The sequence below is a fragment of the Gymnoscopelus microlampas genome, assembly GCF_963454915.1.
Source record: "Gymnoscopelus microlampas genome assembly, chromosome: 19".
NCBI lineage: Eukaryota > Metazoa > Chordata > Actinopteri > Myctophiformes > Myctophidae > Gymnoscopelus > Gymnoscopelus microlampas.
In genome coordinates, this window is record NC_139956.1 from 21178979 (window position 1) to 21201435 (window position 22457).

The following is a 22457-nucleotide window of genomic DNA, read 5'->3' on the forward strand; positions in this document are numbered from 1 at the left end:
TCCAAGTGGGCAATCTTTAACTTTTCTTGGTGTGACTTAAACCCTATCACTGACTGTTCACCTGCCCCATATAAACCCCACCCCCCTAATAACCCCTGCCCCCCTCCCACAACATCCATCATCAAATCCCACTTATTCTCCATCTCTTCAGCCCCACCCCCCTGTAGCTCTGCTCTCTTCCTCTCTGGGCTGCTAATCTGCTGGGCGGGGCAGTGGCAGTGACAACAAAACGCCCCTAATCTGCCATGGACCATATGGCTCGCTGGCTGCAAACGATGGGACTGAGGAAGGAAGTTCAGCGCAAACTAGGGCTGGGAAATGAAATATCACAATATTTTGACCAAATACCTCGTTATGGATATTGTGACAAAAATGTGTGTATATATATATATATATACGGTATATATATATATATACGGTATATATATATACACAGTATATATATATATATATATATATATATATATATATATATATATATATATATATATATATATATATATATATATATATATATATATATATATATATATACACATATATATATATACACAAATTCATTTTTGAAAGTATACAATAAGGCATTAAGTGATTAAAACACTTTCGCCATATCACAATGTTACAATATCCAAAATCTACAGACAACACCTATAGTGCCTGATATCAGGATAAGGACATAATAGCGACCTAGAGCAACTGACCCACTGCAACTACTGGTGCTGTGCTCTGTGTTTAACTCTGAGGTCAGTGCACAAGGTGAAAGCTATCACTCCACTGACTTATACAGCTGTATGGGGGGGGGGGATTGACAGCTGGTGAGAGAGGAGAGGAGAGCTGTTTGGGATCAGAGCCATTTAAGGAGAGTTGCGTCACCTCCATTGACCTCATCAGGCCAGGTCTTCTACATAGCCTTCTATTGGCAAATAGTGACAAAGCCCTGAACCGGAAGTTTACGGAATGCACTGGAGTCTATGAGCGTTGGTATAATTTACGGCAAAGCGGGGGGGAAATAGTTATGCATTTGTGCACCGTGGAATGTTGCCAGAAAATCAACCCAGTACTGGTACTCAAATGACAGTACCACCACCAGGATGCTTTTGCCAATTGAAATTGTACAAAACTGGTTAATTTACCCAAGTACATTTTTTGTCACTTGGGGTACCTGCAAAGGTACAGTAGCACAGACTAAAATGTACAAATATGTACCATGTCCAAAGGTACAGAATTCCTACTCTCCTAGGGTGCAGCTGTAGCAACAAGCATTTTACTCTTTCAGGTACCATCTCACACCTCGTTTTGTGCAATTAGGGGGGCGTGGCGCATTGGCACAGAACCTTATTGTGAAGTCATGGGTTTAAATCAACACGGGGGAGCAGAACACTGGAAATGAAGATAGCGGTAGGAGGTAGGAGAGGAAGAGAGGGAAGGAGCAGGGGACAGATGGGAGGAGTGTGGGTACGTAAACACATTTAGCATCCTGCGTGGAGGCAGCAAGTTTGGCAGAACATGTTGAGAAATCTAAAAGCAGGCGACACTGGCCACACACACACACACACACACACACACACACACACACACACACACACACACACACACACACACACACACACACACACACACACACACACACACACACACACACACAGCTGGCAAAGAGACTGTTTGACAAGCACATGAATGTCTGTCTTCTAGACAGCCAGACAGATCAGCTACGTAGGGAGATAAATAAATAAAGTCTGACACGGTGTGTATGCATTCTATATTTATGTCACACACGCATCACTACATTTGAAGTGCAGTAATAGTATTAACGCTTCTAAATAGACAAGCTAAGTTCCTTCTGGGCTCATTTGTACACCGTCACTAATCCACCAATGAAAGCGGTAGCTATAACAACACCTAAAACATGAATAATAGAGAAGACGTGTTGCTATGGGAACACTGACTGCAAGGAGAGTTATCAGCAGACTTATTTCTATTGACGTGAGCTGCCTGTCTGAGTCTTACATAAAGTAGATTCACATGCTGAAGCAGTTATGTGTTATGTTTTGGTAATTATGTCTTTGTTAGTTCTAATAGAGTGGAGGGGAGACAGATAATAATCAATGATGTACAGTATCAAGACATGCATAATGTTCAGACACCATACATAAGGACATACTGCAGTAAACTGTATGCACTGTAGGCCAGTGGTTCTCACACTTTTTCATGTCAAGGACCCCCAAATTGAAATGTATTTCCATATTCCATATTTCAAAATAAATGTTATGGATGGATGGTTGGTTACAGGATGACCATTTTGAATGTTTCTCATAACTAGTTAATTATTAATTAAGGCACTCACATTAAGACATGTTGCCTGCTGTCCATTGTTGTGTGCTAGTAAACAGTGCTAGTAAACAACTATGCAATTGCGTAGCAAGTATGTGCTATACAGTAGGTCCTATATAGGACCATAATGGAGTCTATTATGGAGACTTCATACTGCGTCACAATGTAATTAGACATTTTGATCATTTCTGTGCCAGACCTTTATAGTGCACAGGCTTTGATTTTGAAAATGAGAAAATAGGAAATAGGCATTTTTCTCTGTATGGATCACTGGCATGGTGAGAACAGGCTGGCATGAAAGTGCAAGGGGATGAGGCTCACCTGCTGCGACTGTGTGGGGGTGGCACACAGTGGGGGGTGGGGGGGGCTCCAGCTTGTGAGCTGTGACCTTGGACCTGTTAGCCCACCTTATGAACCAGCCTGCTGTAGCGTGTCATGGTTGTGCTATGGTGATGTTACCATAATAGTTTGACTGGACTTTGACTGCATGAACCGTAGCTTCCCTATTCTGGGCATATCATAATAGGCAGAAATTGTGCGAGAATATGCTAACATATGGCAGAAATAGCAGATCTGCAAGGTCACAACGCATTGCGTTGTGACACGTTCTGAACTTGTAGATCACCTATTTTTGGCGAAGAGATTTATACAAGGAGGGACCAAGTACAGACCCCTGAGGGACCACGCCGGTCAACAAAGTATACATGGTTTAAGTGGTTGAATGCTCTTCAAAAAGATGCTTTCAATGTGTTGGTGCCATAATGGGCAAAGTGAGATGTCAGAAAAACACACACCTGCCGGTACAAAGATAGTGCTAGGTCACTTCCAGCAGGGTAAATTAAAGCAGCTCTGTTTAATTGAATTGGTGTGACGTGGCACAGCGAGGACAATGACATTATGTTCCTGGCCGATCTGCATCACAATGACAACAATGTCACACACGTATTTACTGGCTGTGGAGTGCTTATGGCAACCTCCATAAGCATGGTGATGAAGGACATGAATGTAGAAGAACGAGGAGTACACACGCGCACACACACACACACATTTTAATTCTTTATTTGAATCCACAAATTACAATTAATTTACAGGGAGACAAATATAACAGGGTTGATATTTCATGGTCCCTAAGGATACACATGACACCTTCTCCTCCACACAGACAAACTGCCTAACAGCTGAAACAAAGCAATATTTCGCAAGTTGTTTGGCTTCGCGTTTTGTCATGCCAGCGATTGCCAGGCCACTCGTCGTCAGCTTATATACATGGCCCAGGCTTCCAAATATGAGTACAGAGAATCTGCATCTGTACCCAAGGTTTGTTATGATTCCCAGTAGTGGTTGGTACTTAGAATGCTTATCTTGGAAAGCCTGGTTCATGTATAGGTCAAAGACACAGCCCACCTCCAGAATCAGAGCCTCCTTGTGACAGGTGTCAACAAAAACGACATCAGGGGTATTTGGGATGTTAGCAAAGACATCACAAACTAAACCCCCCCACACACACACACCCACACACACACACAGAGAGCAGAGGAGAGACGTGGATGTATGTTGGACGTGCTGAAAATAGAAGACCAGACACCCACAGAGCTCTCTGGAAGATGAAGGGGAGGGAGGGAAAGAGAGAGAAACAAGATAGAGATTTGAACGGAGTGGGAGAGAGGGAGATAGAAATAGAGAGAGAGGGAGGGAGAGATAATTAATTAGAGACAGTAAAACTGTACTATGTAGTTTCATAGTGGGTATAATATGTTACAGTCACTGCTTATCTAGGTAGAGTGGACACGCACGCACCCACCCACCCACCCCCCCCCCCCCCCCCCCACACACACACACACACACACACACACACACACACACACACACACACACACACACACACACACACACACACACACACACACACACACACACACACACACACACACACACACACACACACACACACAGTTCAGGTAGCAACTAGCAACACCAATATCACACCTCTTCCTGTAGTCTGAAATCAAATTATCACTGCTGAGTCCCTGTGTGTACATGATGCGATGCGTCGTGAGCTACAGGATCTGCTATTTTGACGTATACGATGGTGCATAAATTATAGGAAGCCAGTGTTACTATTTATTGGTGCTACAATGTCTGAGGAAAGCGGAACAATAATAACTTTACTCTTGTGTACCCTCCCCACATGTAACAATAAAGAAACCTTGAACCTTGGCATTCTTATCCAGAGTGGCTTGCAACAACTGCAACTAGAAACGCTATTCCACTACAGATAAACAATTATGAGTACAGTCTGAGTGACAAGTAAGACGCGCGAACGCTGGAAGCGAACGCAGCTCGAAAATATTGTGTATTTACGGATGTGTGTGTGTGTGTGTGTGTGTGTGTGTGTGTGTGTGTGTGTGTGTGTGTGTGTGTGTGTGTGTGTGTGTGTGTGTGTGTGTGTTTGACTGTAGCTGCACTCTGGCGCACTCTGTCGGCCGCACCCAGGCAGTGCACTGCACACAGACAGACAGACAGACACACAAGCCGAGCAGACTTTCATAGTAAGCTCCACTTGGGCGGAGGCGCGCCTCCTTCCGCGTTCGCAACAATTGTCTGGTCAGTGTCCACTGTCCAAACCATTATTCCCTTTATTCTCTTATTGTCTCCCGAGTCTCCACAGAGATGGCATTGGTACTGGAACTGAACTGGTGCGCCCATGGCAACCAAATTATAAACCCTCTAATCTGGGATTTTGTCAATCCCAGTTCAATTCAGGGCCAAACAGCAGCAACAACATCCATTCCAACCAACATTCCATCCATCCATCACATCCACATGTGAATTTATAGGTTGTAAATAATTTATTTAATTCACTAAAGCCTTAATACTCCATAATACATTGGTATCTCTTGCCAAAAAGACAAGCTAACATAATGTCGCCCTATTATATGTCATCACTATTTTATACTTTGTAGTATATGTATATGGGTGTAGCACACAACAATTGTGTAGTACAGCTGTTTATACTCTTTGAAAATGTGTCCAAAATAGGGACGCCAGGTTTAAATTGGTTAAAGGCATACATTTTGCCCCATGTTTACATAACAAAACAATTATTAAAAAAATGACCCATAATTTCCCCTATACCAGCAGTTATTAGCCACTGGAGTAGTGCGGTGGTGTTTACCTGCAGAAACACATTGCCCTCTCACTGTATTTAGGTGTTTTCACTGTTTTAGTTTCCAAAAACGTCCCTGTCTACCAAAACAAACAAACAAAACAAAAAAAGAAATACACAGATTTCGTGCAGGTAAACACCACCACACTACTCCAGTGGCTGATAACTGCTGGTATAGAGGGTAAACAAATTAAGATGGAAAAGGGCAAATGCCAAATTCCACAAGGTAAACTAAAACAAACTACAAGCAGGTAAAAACAGGTTAAAACAGGTTTTCAATTTTCCAGTTTATAAAAGTCAAGAATTCCAATGGAGGGCAAAAGCGTCTGCAGTATGAATTCTCTCCAGTGATAACATAAAGGTCACACGCAAACCATGGCTCCAGTCCAGATGTCACTATAGTATTAAAGTACAGCTACACCAGAGTGCACCAGAGGACGTACTAGTGTGCAAATATTCTGTTCAATAATCCACAGGGTTAAAAGAGATTCTCGGGGGAAAAGAGACCAAAAAGAGAGATAGACTGGCAGAAGGGCGAGAGATTATCTTTCATTACACAAACGTTTCATGGCAAATTGCATCATCCGAGCGTCTGGCTGTGATCAGAGATTACTGTACATGTAACAATGGATGGAGAGTCAGTGAGCAGGAGGATGAGATGGAGACGCATAATGTAATGCCCTGGCAGAGGGAGGAGATACCGTAGAGCACTGTTTCCCAAACCGTGGTTCGGGACTCGGAGCAATTTTTATGGGTCGCGAATAAATATCCCCTGTTCTTCATTTCCAACATTATTATTTTTTTTTTTAAATGGACTGGACTGGCAACTCTGAGGCCCTCTAAAGGAAGGGACAGAGCAAGCTGTGCTTCCAGTCTCAGGTACCTCAATGTGTGCAACAGGCTGCAGCAGATGTTCTACCAGTATGTACAGTAGTAGCCAGTGTCCTCTATGTTGCAGTGGGCTAACATCAACACGAGGGAAAAACTGTCGAGGAAGGCTAGCTCTGTAGGAGTTGAACTGGAGAGTTGTGGAAGAGAGGTTGCGGATAGGAAGAAGCTCAACACAATCCTGATAAAGTCGTCTCATCCCCACTATGATGAGGAGCACTCCCCTCACGCACACCACAAAGTCACTTGGACAGTCCTTTGTGCCAGTATGGCTCCACAGCCAATCTCCATTCTGTTCTGTTCTAGGATGACTGACTCCTATGGTGTTGTACTTGCACATGGACTACTAGGATGTACAATACAGAACCATGACAGATGCCTGTTGAGGATAACTGCTGTGAGACTTATTTAAGGTTCATTCATTCATATATTCATTGATGCTAGTACATAAAACTTCTTATATTCACTGTTGAAAGCCTGTATTATCAAGGTTCCCACTGTTTAAGACACTGTACATATACCAATGTCATTGTCACTGTTGCTAGACAAACACTACCCTGGGATAGAGCCTGAAGTCTTTATTATATGTGACAGTGGAATTAATGTTGGTGAACTTAAGTTACGATGATTTATGGAAAACAAACAGCATGGTGAATTGCTGGGCTTTGGGACAAACCTTATATGTCGTAGACATATAAACTGCATCAACTTTTATAAAAGGAGAGGGTTGCACTCAGGAAAAGTCTGTGTATTTAATGTATCAGTCCATCATATAATGTTTTACACTAATGCTTTATAATGGCCATGACTAGAAATGGACTGCTTGTCAAACACAAACCACAATAACAACCCATTGCAAGGACAAACACAAAAGATGGACTGCAGTCATAGAGACCAGATTATTCAAGTTATGAAGCATATTATAGAAATGAACTGTAGAGAAAGAGAGACAGACAGAGAGAGAGGCCGACATTGAAAGAAAGAAACGGAGAAACAATGAGAAACACACAGGCAAGGAGCAGATAAGGGGAACTTAAATAATGGTTCACCTCATTTCAATTGGACTCTGTGCACTGCAAAATCCTAAGTATTAATTTAAAAGTGAAAGTGTAAAATTGGACTGGGTCCATTTGTTACACTAAATTAACAGTGAGGATTTCATTGTGTATATTATCTGTAGCACTGCAGCCCCCCTGGGTCAGTGAAACCAGGTAATTCAATGCAAGAAAGAAAGGAGAAAGACGAGCTTGTTCTCAATGAGTCTGCATTATGGTCAAGATAACTGCCTCTGCATTTTCTATTCTGCGGATAACAGTAGATGTGGTTCAGTGACGCAAGAGAGAACACAAGGTATTTGCATTTACTGAATACATGGAGCAAGCTTTGGATAAGTGAAAAACTGAAAACATATACATTATATTTTCTATTTTGGCTCTTGATTGTTTTGTTTTTGTTTTCTTGTAAAAAATGTGCCTGTTAAGCAGCTTTCAGTTACTGAGAAGTGTTGAGTGTGAGTGTTGGCAAGTAAACAAAGTGAATGTAACTTTGTATACTGTAATTATACATGTTTGATGTCTGATGACCCTGTAAGGGAAAGGTCTTGGGACAAGACATGAAAAAAAAACAAAAACATTAATTTAGTAGAGCTGTAATAGTATTCATAATATTATTGCTCTATTCTTAATAATGCATAATAATGCCCTACCATCAAGTAAGAACTAACATGTCCAAAAAACGGATGCCAGGATTAATATGGTTAACTTTCTGTCCTACCATTGCAATGTAAGAATGAGGGACATCATTCTTACATTGCTCACACACAGACACACACACACACACACACACACACACACACACACACACACACACACACACACACACACACACACACACACACACACACACACACACACACACACACACACACACACACACACACACACACACACACACAGAACACAGGCTTCATAATTCATGGTGCCAACAATTCGCCAAGGACATCTTCCCTTCTCTTCCAAAACCTGGGCAACACCGTCTGCTCCCTCTGCCCGGGACAGGTGCTTCTCCCTGGGCTGAACACTACAGAGATCCCTGTCTCATTATGGTCCTACATCGTGTGTGTGTGTGTGTGTGTGTGTGTGTGTGTGTAGGGGGGACAGTGCAGGCATGGAGAGAGGCGGATAGAAAGTGTGAAGTCATAGGGTGTACAGTGTTAAGCCTGACTTCTACTTAGTTGTACGACCGTATCGCACTCTGAAAATAGCCGATCTACTAGCCGATCTATAGCTATAGCTACAGATCAGGTATTTTCGACATGCGACACCGTCGCACGATGAGGTATAAATAAAGCATTAGTCAGCTTAACAGATAACGGGTGAATGCTCATTTCATGCATGGATGCTGTCCACCTCTATACTGCTGAGACAGAGGGGAGAGATAGCAGAGGAGAAAGGAGAGGATGCAAGGGAATACCGTAAGTGTGAGTGTTTGAGAGACGGAGACAGAGAGAGAGAGAGAGAGAGAGAGAGAGAGAGAGAGAGAGAGAGAGAGAGAGAGAGAGAGAGAGAGAGAGAGAGAGAGAGAGAGAGAGAGAGGGGGGGGGGGGGGGTAGAGAGAGCGATAATAATACATGCGAGAACAGAGGCAGCTGAGTATACTGGCATGTTCTATATATTCAGTATGCAGAGAAGATGACTGCAGTTGTCAAAATGGCACCGCAGTATAGCTGAAAACCCATAATACTGTACATAGAGAGAGGGAAGGCAAGTGGAGGCAATACGAGAAAGTAAGCATGCTCTGTAAGCAGAGAAGAGGAGAGGTCAGATGATATAAAATGGGTCACTTTTTTCTGAACTGTTGTGTGCCTCCCCACCTATAGTGTTTCATGCTTACGGCCGTTGCTGACACCTGAAGTTTCCTCCAGGGTCTATATACTTCGTTGACAGGAGTCCCTGCAGGGGGCCCATCCTTTTTTCTCTCTACACATTTTGGTGAATGTTCCCCCCCAGAATAGTTACGGCTTCATATGGTTAAAAAGGCTGTAAACACAAGTGAACTGAACTCTTCTATCCCAGAGCCATAAGTCTACCAGTTAACAAGCAACTGTTTTGACAGAAAAATTGACAGACAGTGGCATACATTTTTTTTCTGCATACATTGCAGTGCATTAGATGCTGCTATTGTGTGTAAAACTATTGCAAATTGGCAAAGTACACACTAATACATTTCACTTGAGTGTGTAAAAAATGTACTGAAGGTAGGGTAACAGATAATGCAAGAACTTCAGATTTTTCAGATTTACATACTACGCCATATGTAGACAGCAATATCAGTTGCTTTTCTATATAAATATGGAAATAACTTAAAATGAGAAAGTTCAGAAAAGGCAAGTGGGATGGATCAGTTCAAACTGCCCAATAAATGACAAGCGGAGGAAGTTGCTAGTTGCACATATTGTATTGACTGTAATTGGTACATTATTGGCCTATAAATGCACATTGTAAATGTACAGCATTCAAAAGCAGCTATATTTGCGATGCTCTGGAAGCCTCTCTAAATATAAAATGAAATGTATTGATGACATAAGTGTCCCTGTATTTGTGGAGTAGCGTGGTCAAGAAGCAGCACGACTTCCACTCCTGACTTCACAGCCTTGAGTATGGAAAATGTTGGGGGCAGGGCAGATTTAGGTGTTCAAACACCATTTCCAAAATGTATATCATTGCTGTCGGGCAGAAACCTCTCTCCATATTTTTACTTTTTGTGTTTTTTCGTAAATGAATCCCCTACTTGATCATACTACAGCGTCACACAAAAGCATCAAAAGTAGCAGATCTGCAAGCTCATAGATTTGCTACTTTTGCAATTTTGAAGTTGAAACCTGAAAAGTAATAGTTTTGGACATATGAGGTTTCCACCCAACAGAGATGATATAACATCGCCATATAACATATATAACATTTCCAAAAGGAAAATGATCTGCTGGCCTGTGTTTAACACTTTTACAGTCTTACTGATTGTTGGAGAGGGCCACAGGCTAATAAAGACCTTGATGTCTAGAGTTAATGTCTTTAAATACAAGATGAAATAGTTATGGTATATTGGCAGTACAGTAGCTGATCCGTGGTCAGTGAACAGGCCAAAACCCACAGATGGAGGCAGGATGCTGTTCACTGGTCCTCCCCTACACCCCATGGTGATTCATACAGGCACGCTAAGCTGTGGTGATACAGTTAGCCCGCTTCAGCCTTGCCTTATGTTATATATATAGATGTGATGGTTGCTTAGACACGGAGCAATGCATGCCAAATTCCCCAGAGATGTATGTTTACATCGTCAGAGAGGGAGAGAGTAAGAGAGGCAGAAAGGGACAGAAGTGCAGAGTGTCTGACACAGCCGTGAGAATGTAGGTTTACTGACCACAGAACCTACTGTTGTCATAATGCGTTTTATCTGATCTCAGTATACAGTATAATGCAGTCCGGTGATTATTCAACAAACGGGATAGCATTATATGATGTGTGCGCCTGTGCGGACATTACAGCGCCTTTTTTACTTTTCGCTTTTTTGGTCCAGCAATTGTTCAAGAATCAAGAATTGTGGGGACTGAGCATATCCTGCCTCTTTTTATCTCCTAATGCCAAGAGAATGTAGGTGTACTGACCACAGAACATACTGTTCTACTGCTGTATCATAAATGTTATGGTGCTGACCTGTCTGTGTCCATTAAGACACAATGGCTGTTGAGTTTACTGCAATGGTTCATGGCTTCTACATTGTTAACATATCATAGATGAGCATGTGTTTGACAGTTAGCGAGTTTTTTTCACAGTGGCTGAAAAAACTAACTGCATGGGTTAACAAAAGCTGTGTGTACATGCATTGCAACTGTAATATTATTTATTAAAGAAACAATCACATAACATGTTTGTGTCGACTGCAGACTAGGGTTTAATATTTTCCGGGAGATAGCTAATTTTAATTCCCGAGAATTTTCAGACCTTTTCCCGGGCTTCCCGGGAATTCCCGTTAAAGGGTAAAAAAAAAAAAAAGTTACCACTAAAATGCATTTTTATGTAGATACTTAAAGTAATACTAGGTAACGTTTTCAGTAAAACTAAAGTTAAATTGTATATCTTTTGTAAGTGGCAAATGTTTCACAACACCCACTCCATGAATTTCACCTCCGAAAGCCTTTTATTTATATATTTTCTATTGAACGCTGTCGAGCATGACTTTCCCTCGGAAATTACGTCAGCTGGCCGGAAAAAGGAAGCGGAAATCCACCGTGTTCCTGTTTGGCCAGGAACTACCGCGCCGGTTTCCTGTTTGGCCAGGAACTACCGCGCTAATAACAAAAGGAAACTCACGCTGATTTTAAGAGATTGTATGATTTGAAGAACGAAAAAAAACAGAAAAAGAAAACACAGCTCACGGTAACTAAAGCTCCACTGGCTAAGAGAAACGATCCACAGATCGTATAAAAACAATTAAAAGAACGCTTTTTGAAACACTTCCGTCTTCCGGTGAAAACGAATGGAATTCTGGGTAACAGAGGATAAACGAACGGCCTGCAGTGACGGTAATGACCAGCAGAGGCTGCTAAAAGTCGTTTTTTGGAAATTTGCACAGAACAACTTTAAATAGCCAATTTTACACAGAGGTGCCCAGATGTCCCTATTGTGCCCACCTATCCTGTATTCCTAGTAAGCATTGACACCTATCTATTTGCTATTAAATATGCACGAAAATGATCAAATTGATCAGATTTAGAACAAGATGTTCCATATACTATATTGGGAGATGATTGGGGTAGCCACCTGTGCGACACCGGCACTGCTGCTGCGGTGTTCTGTGTTTCTGACGTGACGTGACGTTACGTTACGGGACTGTTTTCTCTTGTTTTGGGGATTCTGATTGTTCAGACAGACCACCATGTGTTGTGCTGTTAACCGTAACGCATTGACTTTAGCGTGCGTTTTCCCTTCAGTTCTGGAGATGTGGTGGAGTTAGTAGGCTTACTAAGCTATCATCGGTCTAAATACCCAGGCTCTGTGCTCGTATTCGTGGCAACACGCTTGCCCCAAAACACAGTAGCCCTGAGGCAAATCCGGCGGTATTAACCTGGTATTCCTACACGTAACCTCAGTAAACTATGCCTAAACTAAACCTAACCTTATTCTTAAACGTTACCTCAGTAAAACGGTGCCAACACCTAACTTTATTCCTACACTTACCCTCAGTAAAACTATATTCCTAACCTTATCCTCAGTAAAACAAATACAAGAATAAGAACCGCTTGTCTGCAAAAGAAATGGGGGTGATGTGTTTTGGGGCAAGTCTTCTGTTTACCGTTCACCCAACACTGCGTAGCAGCACAGAGCTGCGCAGACTGAACATATGGCATAGGAGGTCCAACCTGGATCCTATGACTCCTACGACAAACTTACTGGCTTTCTCCTTGTGTTTTATTTTGTTCATTACTGTTAAATTCAGTGCGTCCCATATTGGTTCAAAACGGGACGATGGGACCCTGTCCTGGCAAGTAACTTGGCTAATTATAATAGTTATTCCTCCGCGCTGTAGATAGGCCTTTCTACTAATTAGTAGTAATTTCTAACAAGAAAAAACAACCTTCGGGATCCCGGGAACCGATTTCAATTCCCGGGACGGCAAATAAATGCAAATACCGGGATTCCCGAATCCCGGGAATCCCGGTATTAAACCCTACTGCAGACCCTACAGAGAGTGACGCTGAAACCACACATGCTGCTAGACGATATTAATCCATCACTTTCCACAGCAAAAAGCACAAGTGTAAATCCTCCTGGATGGTAGGATGGCAGAATGGACTATGTGGGAGAATGTGTGTGTGGGTGGGGGTTTGTGGTTGCATTTAGAGAGCATCCAGGGTGCGTGGCCTGGAGATTCTTTCAAGCTATAATTTCTGGGAATTAAAAGGTCTCTGGAGAGTATGCATCAAACATGTCACCAGAAAGGCACAAAGTGCCTTTCTGGTGACATGTTGGAAGTAGAGGACAGAGATTATGAATGATCCGGTGGGGGGAGAAGCGGTTTTATTATTGGTAATGATGTATATTGAATTTCATATATGCATGTCCTGGTCATGACCATTGAACCACTTCATAATACTTCAATCCTGACCTTGTAGTTTCTACTGGACCACCAATTACATGAGGTTAATTGTTTGTCTGTGTAGCAGTTGATTGCTGGCGATAAAGCATGTGGACTTGTTAGACTGTGTGTGTGTGTGTGTGTGTGTGTGTGTGTGTGTGTGTGTGTGTGTGTGTGTGTGTGTGTGTGTGTGTGTGTGTGTGTGTGTGTGTGTGTGTGTGTGTGTGTGTGTGTGTGTGTGTGTGTGTGTTCATATGTGAGCGAGTATGTGATGTATAATGTCTGCCTTCGGTGCTTGGCAGACAATTTGGCGAATGGAATCGATTAATCACTCTTAGCTCTCTGTGGATGTGTGTGTGTGTGTGTGTGTGTTTAGCACATCTGCCATTAGAAAGATAGAGAGAGAGAGAGAGAGAGAGAGAGAGAGAGAGAGAGTACAAGATGGGTATGCTTGGAGGACCAATAATCCCATGTGATAATCTCTCTGCCTGCTCGGTCAACAATAATACCAGTGTGGGGGAAAGTTTAGTGTCCTTTTAACTATTTAAGCCCAAATGTTTTTATGTGTGACAAATATCAAATATCTTAAAGCATTTGAAGATTTTAATCTGCCAAAAATAGGGACACCAGTGTTAATGTGGTTAATGTCAACAGCACTTTACTGCCTGCACTCTAAAGATGGCCTGTATTACATGCCAACTCACAGCCACAAGGAGGACTGAGTTTGTCCTGCTCCCCAAACCCATGATGTCACACTGATCCAATTTAGTCCCCACTCCTTTGGGGTATTTCTTGTCACAGTATATTTGCACATTAAGTGAAAAGTTGTCCTCTGCGTTTACCCATCTTAACTATCAGGAGCAGTGGGCACTAGCGCCCAGGGAGGGGTCGTCTTGCTCAAGGACAGTTCGACACATAGACTGGGTGAGCCGGGGGAGAGATTTGTCTCCCTTTAACTTCATGACAACATTCAACCTTAGTGCTTCAAACTGACTGTACAGCTTATGTAACTTTCTCACTGTCAATTCCTTTATTATAGTCTGTGGGCAGTGTTAGCTCCTTTACAATAAATCTCTGTATTAAAGAGAATACCAGCACTCACGGAACTGTCCTTTAAGGCACTTTTATTTATATATATATATAAGTTGGCATGGTAAACTGCAGAGCAGACAGCAACGTACATGTTTCGGCGTCAAGCCTTCATCAGCGTTGTGTCAGTGTTAGTTCTTGCCTTGTTATTTATAAGATTTGCCTAAAACTGCAGTGAAAGTTTTGAGTGTGTCTGACTGTGTGTAGTAAAATGACATGGTACAGTGACACCCCACTGTACAAATTAAAGCAAGACACAAGTGTGCACGTGTACACATACACACACACACACAGAGACACACACACACACACACACACACACACACACACACACACACACACACACACACACACACACACACACACACACACACACACACACACACACACACACACACACACACACACACACACACACACACACACACAAAATCCCAGCTTGTCTGCTTTATCCTGTGGTGCAATATCATGGCTACCCCTGATTGTGAACAGAAAGCGCACATCCATCTCCTGCCAAAGACACGTTAGCCAAAAACATTTCCCAAAACCCTGCAACAGCAACAGCACAGCATGCACTTGTCTATCACAACAAGGACAATGCGAGGACAATGAGAAGCTGTCGCATAAAGATACAGACACTGCATCCATGGACCAGCAGTGCTACTGAAGCAAACGCAGTGCTGAGATGCACTGCGTTTTGCTGCCTGGCACTGCAATACAAGAGGATACCTTTGCAGGTACATGAACTAGGAACAAGGAGTGCCCAAGTGTGCTATGGAAGGCAACGATTTGGGGCAGTGGGGCACTTTTCCAGTATTTTTATAGCTTCATTTTCAGTAGAATCCGGAATGTTAATTTAACTCTGAAACAGTAAGAAAATGTCCCTTTAAGGGTGTTAATTTTACTCACACGTTCAGACCCTTACGGGTGCATTGCAACACTTTCAAGGTTAAATTAAAACTGTGCAGGGTAGATTGGGGAGCGACACACTGATGGCGAAATGCGCTTGACACATGTCAGCCATTTACTGTATCATGTCAATGAATGTAGTGACATAGTGACACCATGAGTTCACACCACAAGAAAATTGGCTTAGTTTAGAATCAAGTCAAGTCAAACGTATTTATATAGCACATGTCATACCACAGGCATAGACTGAATGTGCTTCAAAATAAACACCAGAATAGGCAAAGGTCAACCGTAACCACCTATAAACACTTTTTTCCCCCTCTACACCAAATCTCATCGGCGAAAATACCCATTTAAAAGTACACAATGCTGAGCTTGTGGGTCGGCAATTTTGGGGAAATGTCCACCCCAGAATAGGAACACTAGGGTTCATGTGGTTAAGTGACTTGTGATGACAGCAAAAGAGAGAGAAAGTGGGTCGAGGCTGGTCATTTGTAGAGATGGTCACAGAATAGTGGTGGTGGTGATGATGGCAACCTAGCGTAAGACAGACTGTTGGTTATGATGATTGATGAGTGTACCCACACCTGAAGTGTTGCGGGTAATTAAGCTTCATGTGATGTGATGGGGAGATGGACAGCGGATGATCGGGTGACATCAGGCGAGCTCAGACAGGACTCTTGGCCTTGCGGTCATGGATGACTGAGGTTAAAGATGAAGTTGGTGTCACAGAGATGGCATGACGATTAGGGTGAAATGATGCATCTTATTCTTAAATCCTCCCCGTTCTCTAATGATGGATGGCAAGAAGAGTGTGTGGGAAGGGAGACGCGGAGAAAGCAGGTGGGTGGGATGGTGATGTCACAGTGAGTCTCACAGGGTTCCCGGTACCTTGCGCTTGCGTTCAGCCCTCTCCCGGGAGCGCCTCCTCCTCTCCTTGGCTTTCTCCAGAGCCTTCAGGTCCGGAGCCTGCTCCACCTCGACCATCCTGGCCTTCTTAAGGTGGGCCGCGGCATGCGCCATGGCTGCCTTCTTTCACTTCTCACCTTTCCGCGAGGTAAACAAAAACGCTATCACCTGGATCCCTTTTAGGGATCTCCTCAGCAAGATCCCCCCTCAAGAGGGAGAGACACTAGCCAGTCAGCCAGCTTACAGGATCAAGCTTCTCCCTGCTGGCCAGGTGACTTTCTGTCCAAGGACAAATTGCCTGCTCCCACTGCTCTGCGCAAAACAAAAGGTACAGATACAGACGAGGATGGGAAGAGAGAGGACAGAGACAGCGCTATGCTTGACTGTGCCTCTAACCCACCAGCTCTCTCTCTCTCTCTCCACTGAAACTAGGAACGTCTGCGTGTCTGGTCACAACCCACTCCGTGGAAAACCGAGGATGACATGAGTGTGAGAGAGAGAGAGAGAGAGAGAGAGAGAGAGAGAGAGAGAGAGAGAGAGAGAGAGAGAGAGAGAGAGAGAGAGAGAGAGAGAGAGAGAGAGAGAGAGAGAGAGAGAGAGAGAGATAAACACAGAGGGAACGGGAAGGGGGCGGACCAATGCTCAACGTCGGAGGTAAGGTATAGAGCCAATAGCATGGAAAAGACATTGGAATCCGTCAGAGAGTGGGAGGAGGGAGACAGAGATCCACCCGTTTCCATGGAGTGTCAGGGGCAACAGCAGATGTGAAGCTTCCTCTTTGTGCTGTCAGTCATTCAGATGCATGATTTCCCCACTAATCACATAGGAGGAGGGAGGAGAAATGGTAGGTGGGCGGAGCCACAGAGAGCACAACTCGGGAGGAAGGGGCCATCTTCACTAAAATAGGGGGAGATGGAGCTGTGTTTGCTCAAACCACCCCCTGTACATGTTTTGGAAGTGGTACAGTCTGCCCTAATCACTGGTACCTACTCCTGCAGATTTGACAGCTCCAGAGCACCCACAGACACACACACACACACACACACACACACACACACACACACACACACACACACACACACACACACACACACACACACACACACACACACACACAGTGGAAACTACCTGCTTTTGGCACCACCTCCACAGTACCTAGAAAGTCCAGTATGCAGGCATGTACGCACAAAGGCACGCACTCAATACTAAGTACTCTGTGGTCATGAAAATGAGAGCAGCAAATTAAATTGGCAGTAAAATGACTGCTGTATGTAAATAGCAAGTATAATTTACTATATAGCCAAGCCTTGTTGAGTCTGCTTGCTATGTGATTAAATCAAAGTCCTTTATAACTGCACGATTGAGCTCTAGCTCTCTCTCTCTACTGGCATTCTCTCTGGTGTGAGTGTGTGTGTGTGTGTGTGTGTGTGTGTGTGTGTGTGTGTGTGTGTGTGTGTGTGTGTGTGTGTGTGTGTGTGTGTGTGTGTGTGTGTGTGTGTACAGTACAGTACTATAAAGAAGAGAGTACAATTAGATAATTGGAAGCACCTGCCAATCAATTAACCTTGGCAGCCCTACCACAGTCACCCTGACAAGCAACCAACAACCAATGAAAAAAGCACGGTATGGCCGTCCTTCCGTGCTAAGGGGCCATGCCTATTACTACAGATATTACTACATAGACCCTGGCAAAAATGCTACTAAACTGCTTAAATTAATGAATGCTCCACTGGTCAATGCAGAATGTGCAAGACCAGATTGTTTGGTCAACCCACTGAGAAGAAAAGATGGATCAGGACAGAATGACAGACAGAGTTCTTCATGTTATAGTAGTATAACAGCGTCCTGACATCCTTTCATGAACATGGCTATATTCTGTGCACTGTAATGGAAATAATGCCATATCTGTAGGCTTGTCTACATGTCTAATGTCTCCATGGGTGTGCAATGTTATACAGTGTATACACAGTACTGTGTTTTCAGAAGTCTTCGAATATGTGTGCATTTGTTTGTATTTTTATATTTAACCATGCAGCATTGATGGGTGTATTCAATGTCTGTCTGGATGACCAATTTGGATTTGGCATCACCTCACTTCATTCCCACAGCTGCTGTTATGAGACAGAATATTTGAGAAAGAGAGCAAAAAAATCATAGAAAGCAAGAGAGAAGTGGATATTCCGTAGTACATGAAACACAAAGTAAAATGAGCCTATATCTTTACTAAGTATATGAAGATGCAGGCTGTGACAAAAAGCAGATGTAACCCTAAAGTATTTGCATTGTCTTGCGTGGCTGCTGTCATAAAACCCACAGTGAATGTGAGGTGCTGTCCATGGTGCTGAAATCCTGTTAGCCCAGCCTGCACATTAAAGGATATAAATTAAACATAAAACAAATTTCTTTTGACAGAAATGCTGTGTGATGAACCACCGGAGTAATGCAATTGCATCTATGAGTATCTGAGTCTACCCAGCAGACCTCATGGACAGAAAAGCTAAATACACGATCAATCTGCACCAAATCATAGTCAGCACCAAACCTTTTAGACAGTGCAAACACACTGAACTTGGACTATGTGACAGTATTTAAACAGTTAGTAACCATTCTACCATTTAAACCGGGCTCTGTTTTAATGTTCTCTCCAAGTAACAAAACAGAAGATACTCATATCTCCTCCTGGGTGAGGCGTTTCCCTGCCGCTCCCGTCTACATTTTCAGTACCATGCTGCCACCTTATGGCAAACACCGTCATAGCACTCCACCGACTCCCATCTGACCACAATATGTGATAGCATACGCAAATAGCACCAGCAGCACCACCTCCAAGTCCTGTGGTATATAAACCACTTGCAATACAATAGTGAGTGCTTGTGTGATGGGTGATGGCATTTAGATTGGAGAATATACAGGAGTGCTGACTATGGGATAGATGACCCTGGGGGGTACTTAGTGTGAGGATTACAATGCAACAGGAAAACTGGAGGTTTATGGTCACAGGACGGTAGACTTCATACGCAGAGGTGCATGGGAATGGGAAGAATGGTAATTAACTGTGTGTGTGTGTGTGTGTGTGTGTGTGTGTGTGTGTGTGTGTGTGTGTGTGTGTGTGTGTGTGTGTGTGTGAGCTTAGACTGCAAGGAAAGCTTGCCTGTCTCCTGGCCGCTGACCACTCTGTGTCTCATACAGTGTTTAAAGGTGTAGCTCTTGATGAGGCGATCATCACCTTCACCTTAAAAGCTAGGCTCCAGGTTTTACCATCTAAGCTTAACCTTTCCATCTGGCTCCCTGACAGCCATAGCCCACACTGTATACATCATGACCACGCACAGATTACTGAAACCATGGCCCACATCCTTAATGGTTGTCATGCGTACAGAGGGCTTTACATTTGTAGACATGATAGAATTGTGGATCTGATTGCAGACAGTATCATTTCCACATTCAGGTCACCTGCACCAGTGCTGTATAAGCACTCCACTGTGAAGTCGAGTATGTTCAATCTGTGTAGTGATGTTTCAATGTTCTCTGATATAGCAGCAAATACCCCCGATATTGTTGTGGTTGATGAGAACAGTAGAGAGGTTCTCATTCTAGAGGTTGGCTGTACGTTTGACCACAGCCTAGAAGAAGCCTTTATAACTAAGGTGCTCAAATATCAACTGCTAGAGCAGACCATGTCGCAATTGGGCTACAATTGTAAACTTTTAGTTTTCATATTTGGCAGCCTGGGCCATGTTCATAAGCTAGTTGTTAGAGGCTTTCAGATGGCTGGTCTCTCAAAGAGAAGAGCCAAACAGCTAGCAAAATATTGCTCAGTGTCAGCTATCATTGGCAGTCGCGCTATTTGGAGACGGCGCTGCTATCTGTACCCTTAAGCTGTATACTGCCTGTTGGGCCCTATGTGTGTGTGTATAACTGTATAACTGTAACTGTGATTGCCTTTTTTTCGGCACTTATGCCATAGTAACCCACAGTGTCAAATTGCACTACCAGTATTTGTGTCCTTTAGACCTTGTATTTATGTGGACATAAATAAAGAATTCAAATGTGTGTGTGTGTGTGTGTGTGTGTGTGTGTGTGTGTGTGTGTGTGTGTGCATGTGTGTGCATGCGTGTGTGCGTGTGTGTGCGTGTGCGTGTGCGTGTGTGTATATTTTCCTGATTTTATACCCTGACAAAGATGGGGACAATCTTACAAAGTATATGTACAGTATATATATATGTACAGTGTGTGTGTGTATATATATATATATACATATACGTATACAGTACATGTATTATACAGGTGTGCTGCAGCCTAGGAGTGCGGCAGGTTAACTTATTTACTGCAGAGAGCAGCACATTTACAGTACAGGCCTATACAGTCACGGCATGTCCATTAATCTCATACTGTAGGCCACTGAGTGCTACTGCATTGCCCAGCAGTGATAATAAAAGGGCCATTTGCAAGGCCACTGCAGAGGCAATGAGGCACAACCTATTGACACTGTTGATGTTGATACAGCAGCATTTAAAATGCTGTGTGTGTGTGTGTGTGTGTTGTGTTTCATCGTGGCAGTGGGCTCTCTCTGGCCTAACCGCAGTACTAGGGAGGATTGCCTAGTTTACTAATCCTTTCCCAATCCTGTCTTAACACAGAGAGAGAGAGAGAGAGAGAGAGAGAGAGAGAGAGAGAGAGAGAGAGAGAGAGAGAGAGAGAGAGAGAGAGAGAGAGAGAGACAGAGAGACAGAGACAGAGAGAGAGTGAGAGACAGATAAGTGTATAGAGGGAGGAAGGAGGGAGGGTGAAGAAAAATAGAGGAGGTCTCGGTGTGACTAGGGTTACAGTTAGTGTACAGCTACAGTATTTACACATTTACACACACACATGCGCGCGCAAGCACGCACACACGCCCGCACACGCGCCACTGTCTCTCAAGGAAGATTGTAGCGTGACCTCTGACCCAGCAGACATATAAGCAGAGGTAATCAGGCAAGAGCTAGCGATGATCCAGAAAGACGATTAGCAGAAACATGTCACTGTGTCAGCCAGTCAACCTGTCCCACGTGACCACAGACAGGTACTGTCAACAAGTGAACAGGACACTACAGAGTTAACCACTTAAACCCTCTGGTCTTAGTGAAAACAGAACTGAGTTACAACTACTTGGACAGCTTTTTTTCCGCCTACACCAAATCTCTTTGCCAAAAACGGATTATTTTTTGGCAAACGTTCCCACCAGAATAGCGGTGCTGGGGTTAAATTCTGAGTGTTAATATAACCCTGAGAACGTAACAATGCACCTGTAATATGAGATTGTCATAAATTACAAAAACAATGATGAGATTCTTTTCTTTCTTCATCTCATTAGAATAGATTTGTGGGTCTTGAATGGTTTCACCTGGAGCCCAAATGTCACAACTCTACATACAACCAACACTACATGAAACCAGTTCCTCTATTTCTACAAGGCGACCTACTTTGTGGGCCACGCCCATGACCCACTGGATGTCCTAAATGCTACGTTTTGATCCTCAGACAAGGCAGTTACCAGTTTGTGCTGAGGTAGCTGGCATATGCTTCAGTTTAATCGCTCTAAGGTTTATCTCCCATTTTGCTGACTAATGAATTAGTAAAAACCTTGAAACCTTGAAAACGCAATTAGTCTGAAACGGTTTGTGCGACTGCCAACAACCAAAGTGAGGTGGGGGTGTCACAGTGAGAGGGTGTGGTTGAGAAAGTGTGTATGTTTGTGTATCTTAAGCCCAAATGGCCATATGACGCACACCACCTGACACTGTGCATCTTCCCCAACCCCCCACTGAATGAGCTTCGCGCACACAAACACACACACACACACACACACACACACACACACACACACACACACACACACACACACACACACACACACACACACACACACACACACACACACACACACACACACACACACAGAGTTACCGCTCAGCTGCAGATGTGTGTAAATGTAAGTGCCTCGATCGATGTCACACTCTCTAGGGCTGTCCCCTTCCAGATACACTTACCT

The 22457-nt window shown here is 43.4% G+C and overlaps 1 protein-coding gene across 1 annotated transcript in view; it reads right to left on the reverse strand.

The window, feature by feature from the left end:
* ank2b (ankyrin 2b, neuronal) overlaps positions 1 to 16540 on the reverse strand; it is a gene marked incomplete at its 5' end in the record, with an annotated part of 116473 nt that extends 99933 nt beyond the window's left edge. Inside the window, one exon of the mRNA XM_084043510.1 lies at positions 16409 to 16540. Coding sequence (XP_083899636.1) covers positions 16409 to 16540 — 132 coding nt within the window. The remainder of the gene's footprint in view (positions 1 to 16408) is intronic.
* Between the last annotated feature and the right edge of the window lie 5917 nt (positions 16541 to 22457).